The sequence below is a fragment of the Hyaena hyaena genome, unplaced genomic scaffold, assembly GCF_003009895.1.
Source record: "Hyaena hyaena isolate Hyena2069 unplaced genomic scaffold, ASM300989v1 scaffold_797, whole genome shotgun sequence".
NCBI classification, from domain to species: Eukaryota; Metazoa; Chordata; class Mammalia; order Carnivora; family Hyaenidae; genus Hyaena; species Hyaena hyaena.
Genome location: NW_024081432.1, coordinates 333,269 through 345,496, shown reverse-complemented (window position 1 = coordinate 345,496; position 12,228 = coordinate 333,269). Strand labels below are relative to the sequence as shown.

Genomic DNA, 12,228 nt, shown 5'->3' with positions numbered 1-12,228 from the left:
TAATCATTTAAAAAAAAAAAAAAAAAAGCCTAGATTTAAAGTAAGCTCTGTCTGACTTTAGAAAGTCAAGCTTCTCCCTGAGAGAGAGATAAAGGGAAAAATTTCTTTTAGAAATTACTTGTGCTCATTAAAAGATTGTAAGTCAATTTAGGGAAACCAGACTAGTAGAAGGGTTTCCTGTTTCATTAAAAATGAGGTTCTTTTGGGGTGCCTGGGTGGCTCAGTTGGTTAAGCTTCCAACTTTGGCTCAGGGCATGATCTCACAGTTCGTGAGTGAGAACCCCACTTTGGGCTCTGTGCTGACAGCTCACAGCCTGGAACCTGCCTTGGATTCTGTGTCCCTCTCTTACTCTGCCACTCCCCTGCTCATGCTCTCCCTCTCTCATTCTCTCTCTCTCAAGAATAAATAAAACATTTTAAAAAATGAGGATCTGTCTTCCCTTAACTCTTGACCCAATGGTTGCCCTTGCCTTCAATTTTTGAGTAAGAGTCCTTCTAAGAGGTGTCATAGGTAGAAGTCTGCTTTTAATTTTTTAAAAACTATGCTCCCAATAACTTGGTACTATCTAAGTAACAGACATTCACCAGTACCCATTTTATACTGCTCCTGTGGGAGCACAAATGGGTATAAATTGTACCCATTTTATAGTACTAATTAGCAGTTATAGAAAAAAAATATTCTAAGGATAAAGAAAGAACACTAGGACCAAATACTGAGGATTATAGGAATATATGACATCTACTAAGAGGAGATGCTGGGCACATTACTGCATACGGAAGTTTCTGGCTCTGGAAAGGCAAGGAAGAGCAGTTGGACAGTTCCAAACCACCTTCCCTTCAGAATTTTTAGTTCCTTGTTCCCTCCCCTCCTTCCCCCACCCTCACTCCTACCTCTGTGTGAATGTAATTCAGATCATCCTGAGAGCTTAACCAATTAAAACATTCTTCTCTTTCCAATTAAAAACAAAGAAAATTCACTATAGCTAACGTGTAAAGTGCTGATAAGCAAAAGGCAGTTAGATTAATCCGTCTACTTGTAGATATTTATGCTTTCCTTCCAGACATTTTTATCTATGCATCCACACACACACATTTTTCTTTTATAAAAGTTGGGTCATACTGAATTTTTGTACCCTAAATTTTCACTTTATAATGCCATAGCAATAGACATCATATAATGAGCATGTATGATGCCCCAAGCACTTTGCTAAGCTTTTAACATTTATTGTACCATTATATTCTCAAGACGGCCCTATGAAACAGGCTTTACTATTATTCTGACTTCACCGCTTAAAAAAAATCAGGTCAGGAAAGAAAGTGATGAGAACCTTATCACACAGCAAGTAATAAAGTTAAACAAGTTAAGAAGTTAAACCCACATCTAAAAACACCTTAAACCATGGCACTTATGGTGAGAATGATAGGGAGGATGGTGAAGATACAATATCTGACATTGACTGAGGTCTTCCTGTGTACCAAGCACTGTTCCAAGTGTGCATATTACACTGTTTAAACTAAAACTTCCACAAGGCCAATACTCCGGTTATTTCCACTTGCAACAGGCAAACTGAGAAATTACGCACTTTGCTCAAGGTGGAGCTAGGGATACAGAATAAGTTTCAGGGCCTCAACTCTGCTATGCTATGCGACCTCTCTGCCTCCATTCTATAAACCTGCCTCAGCCAGAAATGCAACTTGTTTCTCTCCGACTCCAGAGCCTGGGTCTTCACAAATGATACTCTGCTTATTTTCCCATACCCATATATATATATAACTATCATTTATGATGATCATGTGCTCAAACATGAGGAGTGCATCAAATGTAACCAATTCCTCATTACTGAATGTTACCTTGTTTTTTATTTTGAAATATAAATACTGACCCTTTATCAGATATATCATTTGTTTTTTTTTTAAATTTTTTTTTAATGTTTTTATTTATTTCTAGGAGAGAGAGCAGATATATCATTTGTAAATATCTTCTCCTATTCCATAGTTTTGTTGATTGGTTCCTTCACTGTGCAGAAGCTTCTTATCTTGAGAAAGTCACAAAAATTCATGTGTGGTTTTGTTTCCCTTGCCTTCAGCAACATGTCTAGTACAAAGTTGCTCCAGCTGAGGTCAAGGAAGTTGCTGTCTGTGTTCTTCTGTAGGATTCTGATGGCTTCCTGTCTCACATTTAGGTCTTTCATCCACTTGAATTTATTTTTGTGACTTTGTGTATGGTGTAAGAAAGTGGTCCAGTTTCATTCATCTGCTAAAGGGTTAGTATCCAACATCTGTAAAGAGTTTATAAAACTCAACACCCAAAATACAAACAACCCAGTTTAAAAAATGGACAGAAGACATCAATAGACATTTTCCTGAAGAAGACATCCAGATGGCTAACAGACACATGAAAAAATATTCAACATCATTCATCATCAAGGAAATACAAATCAAAATCATAATGAGGTACCACCTCACAACTGTCAGAATGGCTAAACTTAACAACACAAGAAACAAGAGATGTTAGCAAAGATGCAGAGAAAGGGGAACCCTCTTGCACTGGTGGTGGGAATGCAAACTGGTGCAGCCACTCTGGAGAATGGTATGGAGTTTCCTCAAAAAAATTAAAAATAGAACCGCCCTATGATTCAGCAATTGCACTATTAGGCATTTACCCAAAGGATACAAAAATACAAATTCAAAGGGGTCCATGTACCCCAATGTTTATAGCAGCATTACCAACAATACCGAAACTATGGAGCCCGAATGTCCTTCAACTGATAGATGGATAAAGAAGATGTGGTATACATATATAATGGAATATTACTTAGGCAACAAAAAGAATGAATCTTGCAATTTGCAATGACGTGGATGGAGGTAGGCGGTATTATGCCAAGTGAAATAAGTCACTCAGAAAAAGAGAAATACATGATTTCACTCATATGTGGAATTTAAGAAACAAAGCAGATGAACATAGGGGAATAGAGGTGGAGGTGGGGCAGGGAGAGGAGAGAGGGAAACAAACCTGAGGAGACTCTTAAAGATAGAGAACAAACCAAGGGTTGATGGAGGGGGGTGGGTGGGAGATGGGATATACGGGTGATGGGTACTAAGAAGAGCACTTGTTGTGATGAGCACTGGGTGTTGTATGTAAGTGACGACTCACTAAATTCTCTTCCTGAAACCAGTATTGATTGCACTGTATGTTACCTACAATTTAAATTTAAAAAAAAATACAAGTAAATTTGTAATAAAACTCCTATTAGCAGAAACAGATCCTACAGTTAGTTCATATCTGTGATAAATTCCCATTCAAAGAATTCCTGGTCAGTGGAAATTTATGTGTTAATACGTTTCCTCCTAAAAATCTGCATTGATTTCTGTTCATTCATTCTGGAAGTGTCTGAGGATATTCACTTCCCTGCAATTTCAGCAGGGCTGAGCAATGAATATCCTTAATCTTCCTGAAATGATGGTTTAAAGTGGTCCCTTATTATGATACTAATACTGCAATTCTCTGACTTATTCTGTAAATTGTCTGTGCATGTTCTTTACCCATTTTCTACTAGGGTGTTAATATTTTTATCCTATACTGATATTTCTTCTTAATTATATAAAATAATTTTTATTAATCATATAAAAATTCTAGCCCCTTATACATTCAGAATATAATAGCATATCCTATGTGTTACAAATATGATTTTTCCTACCTTTTAGTTTGCTATTGTTTTTATAACATTTTTCACATAAAGAACTTTTTTTCTAACATCATCACACCATTGGTCTTTTTTATAGTTTCTACCTTTGATGCTATCCTTAGTAGGACCTTCTTACCTCCAGATTTTGGATAAGGTTACCTAGTATTTTATTTTTGTTATATTTTCATGTTTTTCCTTATTCCAGTTACATAATCCTGACTGAAGATATGTCACAAGGATCTGACTTTATTTTTTGTTAGATCATTAAACACCTGTTTTGAGACAGCATATCAATTAAGACTCTTTTCATATTGATTTACAATATGTTCATCATAAACTAAATATCCTTATGTACTAGTGTCTACATACTGCGGTTTTCAGATCTTAATTATTATAGTTTTATAATGTAATTGAATACATGAGATGCAGTTCTATGTCTTTATTCTTTTTTCAGACAATGGTTATTACAGATTTTTTTTGTTAGATGAAATTTAGAATATCTTTTGTAAGTTTCACTAATTACTTTTATTGTATTACATTTATGGATTAAATTTTAGGCACTTTCTTTTTCTTTATTTCTTGACCAAGAATCTACTATCTAGGTGTGCTAAAACCTGAAAACCAAATAATGGGAATCCAGATGGCAAATTGACACACTAAAATGTGTTCAAGCTTATTAGAAATCAGGAGGATGCCAATTTAAATCACAGTGAAAGATCAGTACACACTTCCTAGATTGACAAAATTCAAAAAGTCAGTTAACACCGAATGTGGGTAAGGACGCCGAACACCAAAAAACCCTCTCATACACTAATGGTCACAGTGTTAATCGCTACCATCACTTGGATAAATATGTGAAGATGTGCATCCCATCCCCAGCAGCTCCACCCTCCAGGGCTTCCTAAAAGCTTTTAGGGGTCTTACATGTATAGGAATGTTCATGGCAGCATTGTTCACAACACTCTCAAATTGAAAATATCCAGATGTTCAGTATTCTCTTAGCTTGATTTCCTATTTATCCCTCAGAGTTCTCTGCTATTTCCCTGAGATGCCTGTGGCTTGTCACCCAGGGAAGTATCTGAGATGACGTGCTATGAGGTACTGATAAGGGAAAGGGGAAGTAAAGCCCATTCCATCCAGTTGGAGGGTGAGGGGACTGTGGAGTCAGGGCTATTATCTCTGGAACTGCATGGAGAGCTAAGACTTGCAGGAAGGACGCAGTGATCCGTGGGAGATGAATTCACTAGGGAATGAGGCCTGCCTAGTCCTGCTACTGAAGGCTCTTTGAGTCAGGGTTGGTCCTGGGCCTTGGGACGTCAACATTCTACCTCTAACTGGATGCTGTCTACAGGATTTGACTTGGGACTTGAGAGCCCCAGGTAGGTCCACCCTGTGTGCAGGCACCATGTCACATCCGTTTCCTTTGTCTAGGGGCAACCCCTGACTACCAGAGGCTTGGGTCAGCTGTGTAGAGCTTTTTTTTTAATTTTTAAATGTTTTATTTATTTCTGAGAGAGAGAGACAGCGTGAGCAGAGGAGGGTCAGAGAGAGAGGGAGATACAGAATCTGAAACAGGCTCCAGGCTCCGAGCTGGCTGTCAGCACAGAGCCTGACATGGGGCTCAAACCCACGAACTGTGAGATCATGACCTGAGCCGTAGTCGGACGCTTAACCACTGAGCCACCCAGGTGCCCCTGTGTATAGCTTTTTACAAGTAAAATCCCCATTCCTATAAGAGTTTGCTTCTCCAGAATGGGGACTCATTTTTGGAGCACTTTCTAGGTGCCAAGTGCTGAACTGAGATTTTGGCATCTCATTTGATTTCTCGCCTCTATAAAAATCTCCTGCTTATTATTCTGACCTTGCTGATGAACATTTCTCATGTTCAAGCAGCTGATTTCTTCAAGGTCGGAACAAGTGGTCAAGGTGGGTTTTGAACCCAGGCAGCATGGGCCCCATGTTTACTTGACTCATCCTCATTTATTCAACATGTTTTGTTGAGTGACTCTAAATGCCAGGTTCAAGATGACACACCAAAAATGGAGCCATGAGCAAGCTGCCCTTGCTTTGCTTTGTTCATCCCTCACAAGTTAGGTATATTCCTGGATGAGAGTGGAGAAGGTCCACAGTGTGTCCAAGCACTTGGAGAATGCATAGCGAGGGCGTCACCAATGGGGGACAAAATTGACTAAAGCTTTGCTTTGTTATTGAAAGAGTCCTTTCAAATAACTATGCTACAAAGTGTTAAGTTTCTCCACCTACTGTAAAACCTTATATCGTTCAGAATGTCAACTCTGCCTTCTCCCCTCCCTCACCACCTGTAATAGCAGGCTATAAATGCTGCTCTTGTGTCTTCTAGATGACTCTGAGATGGAGAGGCAATCCAGCGTATAGTGCACCAAATTCTAAGTGTTGTTTGCAGCAGTGATACAAATATGGGTCCTTTAGCACAAACCTTCCAAACGAAGACAAAAAATACCATCCTCTGAGCCTTTTGAATTTTAGGATCATCTGAACATTTGAGGCTTATGGGATCCAATTTTTAATAGGTATATGATATAAATAAGTGCAGAATTTGCCCATCAAGGTCTGTGCTTGCCCATATGTTGGTTGACGAATGAGTCCACTGAGACTAGAAAATTAGACATTTTTGCCTGCTGTGAGCAATCTAGCAGCAAATGATAAACATCTCTAACAGTGTTTATTCCTTTATTTACCCTCATAATGTGCCTGAGGAGGAACATGTGGGGAAAAGGGATTCATTAATGTGTCAGGGAGTAAAACTGACCTGACTTCTCTGTGTTTTCAGCACCTGAGATGTTCAGCTCCAGAAGAGAAGCAGGCTATGCCTTTGCCGTTGACTGGTGGTCCCTGGGGGTGACGGCATATGAGCTCCTGAGAGGCCGGGTATGGTAGAATTCCATTTTTCTTTGGTTGACTCTTCCAGCAAATTTCCTTTTTAGAATGAAAGGATAGATTTGTCTCCCTGCTGAACTCAAGCAGTTTGTTTGCAGGGCAAAAGCATTATGCCGTGTGATAGTTGGGATTTCTGCACATATTCACTCTCCCACATGTGGAGTCAAGCATGTGAGTTAGCGTTAAATCCAGATAAAATTAAATGAGTAATATGGATATTATAAACTCTCAGAGAGGGAGAATCAGGGCACCTCACTAAATAGCTTGTGTAAATACATTTGTTTGTTTAAAGAAAATCATTTTGCGGTCACGGTACAGGACTCTAACATAGACACACTTCCCTAAGGCAAGTGTGAATTATTAACACAACTCAATTCATGCCCTGTCTTGTTGGATTCTTCTCTGTCATCCGGCCCCTGGGTTCTGAGTTCAGTGGAAAATGAGAGTGGTTTCCTTTTAAAGAAGACTTTTCTTAAACCAAGAAAATGCCTAGAGAGAATTTCGCCAAGAAATTATTTTTTCCCTCCCTCCCTTATCATACTACCTCTGTGGTTCTTCCCTGGGATGTGCTGTATTAACACTGTCAAACTCACTTTTCTTTTCTTTCTGGCTTTTTGGAAAGGTGAAGAAAAGTTACTAGTAGATTGCTGAATTTAAATCCACTTTGTAAAGTATTGCCCTTGTGAGTTTTTCAAGGTCTATCCATTTTTATGTTTTTTTCTCTTCTGTATTATTAGATTACAAATTCATTAAAGGTGAAGCATGCACCTTGTACATTGAATTGAGTATTATTCCCAGTATTTAACTTTAAGTAGATACATAACAAGTGTGTACTGAATGCATGGGGAATAAGGCACTATGTATCAATTCTGCCACAATCTCAGAAAGAATCCCCAACTAGGCTACAGGTAATTAGGTTTCAAAATACAGCTAGTCCCATTTACCTGCAACTATCAACACAACGAAGCCACAGAGAAAGGGTGCTAAGCAATGATTTCGTCCACAGTTACAGATTCTCATTTATAGAAAGATACATGCCTCAAAGATATGCTTGGCATCTCCGTGGTTTCTGAACTTCACTGCAGTCTGGATGAATGGGCAGGTCCCTTAACCATTTGCCTGCTTTGTCGGTCAGTGCAGAGGCGGGGTCTTCCTCTTCTGGCTTGGTGCCATCCTTAAGTGTTAGGTTCTGATGGGCACACACAGAGTTTGACACGAATTGCACATCCTTAGCTGCAACTAACTCTGTTGCTTTTGTACTCCTGAAATATGACTCTAATCACACCTCATTTTCTCCCACCTAGTGTTTTACCTTCACCACCTTCTGCATTCTTTATATTCTTGCTTTTTATATGCTGCCTAAGATTTCATATATCCTGTCATTGCACAGTGTATTACTTTATAGCATATATTCCCTTGATTTAGGGGTGTGTGTTCAGTCGATATAAATATTTACGGTTTTTGCAAATAGACTGTAGGCGCCACTAAGGTAAAAACCACGTCTGTCTTATTCTTCATTGAATCCCCAGTGCCCAACAGAGATGCTGGAACATCATGAGCATTCAATAAATATTTGGCAAATGAATAAATACGCACTTCTGGTAGCTGATGGATTAACATGAATTTCGAATTTTCAACCTAGGAAAAGAAGTTCTTTTATAAGACAAAGGCAATGATTGACTATTTTTAATAAGTGGACAGTCATGAGGATTTTAAAAAATATATTAGCTTCGGTCACATGGCCTTCTACAGTAAATGGGAAAAAACACACTCAAACCCGTTAGTTGCCTGTTCATCAATTACTGTATTCATTTATCAAATAACTTTATGTTTCTAGCTGTTTGAGAAACAGTAAGTTTAGAAACCGAAATGAAATGGAGAAAATTAGAAGAAGGGTAAGATGTATGTGCATATTCTCAGAACCCAGGAAGCGGAAGTGTGCCGAATGTACCCTAACTCTTGCCGGTATGTGAGGAATGGGTCACATGCAGTGACCCGCAGTGCCTTTGGCTAGTAAACAGCCAGTAAGTGTTGAGCATGGTGGTCAGGTACCTAGCATTTCCTTTCTAAGGCTGAGTTACATGGGTTATTTCCACTATATTGTTCCTGAGACAAATAAATTACCTATAATCCTTTATTCAATCTTGTGGGAAGAAAATCCATGGCAGGCGTGTATGTTTAGACCTTGGATAAAAGAAATAAAGTTTGGCCAGTCTCCTTTTTAGAGGTCAACTCCCAGCAGTCTGTGGTTCCCCAGGTAACTTGACGTTGTTCTACCGTGTGCAGAGTTAAGCCTTTCTTCACATCACCTTGATCCATGACTCACCTTGCTGCCCACTATTCACATTTGTATCCACCCTTTTTACCCTGTGCTCCAGGGTGATAAAAATCTCTCCTGCATTGTGTGCAATGTGTTAGCTGCTTTGTGGAGAATTTTACACATTATGTGATTCAGTTTTTCCAACAACTTCATGTGGCGGTTTATTTTACAGGTAAAGGAGCTTCACTTTATAGACAAAGGAATTCAAACTCGAATAGAGTGCCTTAATTTAGCACTCAACTCCTTTCTGCCTTCAAAGCTCAAATACTTAATTACATTACCTTTTTTTATGCTAAGTTTTCATTTAAATTCCATTTAGTTAACATACAGCATAATATTAGCTTCAAGTGTAGAATTTAGTGATTCATCACTTGTATACAACACCCGATGCTCATCACAAGTGCCCGCCTTAATATCCGTCACCTATTTGACCCAGCTCCCCACCTGCCTGTCCTCCAGTAACCACCAGTTTGTTCTCTGTAGTTGAGTTTGTTTCCGGGTTTGCCTCTCTTTTTCTACCCACTATATTCATTTGTTTTGTTTCTTAAATTCCACATATGAGTGAAATCATATGGTATTTGTCTTTCTCTGACTTAATTCACTTAGCATAATGCTCTCTAGCTCCATCCAAATCTTTGCAAATGGCAAGATATCATTCTTTTTTTGATGGCTGAGTAATATTCTATGGTGTGTGTGTGTGTGTGTGTGTGTATACCACTTCTTCTTTAGCCATTCATCACTCGATGGACACTTGGGCTGTTCCCATACTTTGGCTATTGTCAATAGCACTGCAATAAACATTGGGGTACATGTATCCCTCCCAATCAATATTTTTGTATCCTTTGGGTAAATACCTAATAGTGAAATTACTGTATTATAGAGTTGTTCTATTTTTAACTTTTTGAGGAACTTCCATACTATTTTCTAGAGTGGCACTCCCAGCAACAGTGTAAGAGGGTCCCCCTTTCTCTGCATCCTTGCCAACACATGTTGTTTCCTGTGTTAATTTTAGCCATTTTAACTGGTGTGAGGGTATATCTCATTGAAGTTTTGATTTGTATTTTCCCTGATCATGAATGATATTGAGTATCTTTTCATGTGTCTGTTAGCCATCTATAATTACATTTTTTTTTTTGAGAGAGAGAGAGAGAGAGAAAGAGCGCATGAGCAAGGGGAGGGGCAGAGAGGAGGGAAGAGAGAGAGAATCTTTCTTAAGCAGGCTTCATGGCTCAGTGGGGAGCCCAAAGTGGGACCCGATCTCGCAACCCTGGGATCATGACCTAAGCCAAAATCAAGGGTCGGATGCTCAACCAACTGAGCCACCTCGGCACCCCTCTCCCATTATATTACCTTTAAATACTGATTTACAACAGGAAAAAAATAATAAACTTTTCTATTTCTCCCAATTTGTTCCACCGGCCCACAATCACTTAATAAGTATTTTGAAAGGTCCAGGCACTTGATAAACGTACGTATCCATGTTAACTGACCCATTGTTGGTTAATCTAATACAAAATTTTGTTAATTCAACAAACATATAATGAGCATCTGCTAGGTGTTAGGTGGACACACATATGAGTATGGGGTAATCTCTGGCCCTAAATAGCTCACAGTTCACATAAAAGATAAAATCCCAGAAATCTGTTTTATGAAATAGAGAAATTAATATAGGTAAAGGCTGCCCTCTAGTGTACAGCTGTGAAATATATAACAAAGCCACTGTTGATTTCTTTTTCCCCCAGTTAAAACTATAGATGAACTTGATTCTCTCAGAAGTACTTTTCCTCCTCATGAAATTCTCCACCCCTCTCCACTGAGCTAGAAACTAATAGTATTATGGACAGGGAATGAAATTCTGTGGGTAACATTCTATCTTGAACTTATTATTGATTCAAACAAGTGCCACGTGATGTAGAATAAAATGCTGGAACTCCTTATAATCAATATGTAAGGAATATTTTTTTTAAGTTCCCTTTACTGAACACTTGTCCCATGTTTTATGTAAATACCTGTGTAATTTTCCTTATAAAACAGTCCCAAATTGGTATCTCAGAGGTGGATTTAGCATACAGAAATGCTTCATTTGGCCCAATCGACTTATCAACTTTTAAAAATTCTGAGATTTCACAACAAACAATAGATTTCTGGTGTCTTTTTTTTAATAGAAATTTTTTTTACGTTTATTTGTTTTTGAGACAGAGAGAGAGCATGAGTGGGGGAGGGGCAGAGAGAGAGGGAGACACAGAATCTGAAACAGGCTCCAGGCTCTGAGCTGACAGCACAGAGCCTGACACGGGACTAGAACTCACAGACTGCAAGATCATGACCGGGGCTGAAGTCTGACGCTTAACCAACTGAGCCCCCCAGGTGCCCCAGGTGTCTTTTTTTAAAGAGAGTTGGCAACAGTAGACCACATTTGCAAATGAAAACGACAATCAGCTGGAGGGATTAGAAAACGAGACTGACATTTTCCTTATTGAAAATTTAGCTCAGAAACATTAGCAATGCAACATTTTTTCTTTACTCTATAAAAATGAAGACTCTTATTGCTTCTCTCCTCCAAGAGACCATACCATATTCGCTCCAGTACGTCCAGCAAGGAAATCGCACACATGTTTGAGACGGCTATTGTGACTTACCCCTCTGCCTGGTCACAGGAAATGGTGTCACTACTTAAGAAGGTAAGAAGGGGGACGGCATGACAAAAGGAAGTGGTGAAAAGAAGCATACTTTCTGGTTTGAGGTAAGAAGTAAGTTTACGATACTGGAGGCGGGCATGACAATATACATTTCTAGAGCGGGCTTTGCATGGAACAGCTTTCAAACACGATTTCAAGAAGGCAACACACGTATCCTCTTGTTTAGTCATCTCAAACTCAACTGTGTCCAAAATGGAGTTCCTGACCTCTGTTACCTAGACTTTGTACGATGTGCTCTTTCTCAGTGACAGGCCTCTCCATCCATCCAGTGACAGAAGTCAGAAACCCGCAATCATCCATCTCCCCCATATCCAATTCATTAGCAAGTTCTGGAATCTGATTCATAAATATCTCTAGAATCTGTCACTTCTCTTTATCTCTCTTGCTGTCCCCCCCAGGCCTACTGCCATCACGTCTTGCCTTATAACTGGTTTGTCCTGGACGCTTTTGCACACCCCACTGTGTTCTCCCCCCGGCCCCCTAACAATCTGTTCAATGCAAACCTCATTGACTTCTCATTGTTCACACAATAAAGATCAAAATCGTTGGCATGGTATAAAGGTTCTAAATACCACTGAAGCCTTATTTTGGACTTTTATTACTTTTT

General features: G+C 39.1%; 1 protein-coding gene across 1 annotated transcript in view; it reads left to right on the top strand.

Annotated features, from left to right (window-relative positions):
* Nucleotides 1-12,228, top strand: part of STK32A (serine/threonine kinase 32A) — a 130,157-nt gene that overhangs the window by 95,997 nt on the left and 21,932 nt on the right. The window contains exons 8-9 of the mRNA XM_039219197.1: nucleotides 6,496-6,593; nucleotides 11,487-11,603. Of these exons, the coding sequence (XP_039075128.1) occupies nucleotides 6,496-6,593; nucleotides 11,487-11,603 (215 nt within the window). The remainder of the gene's footprint in view (nucleotides 1-6,495; nucleotides 6,594-11,486; nucleotides 11,604-12,228) is intronic.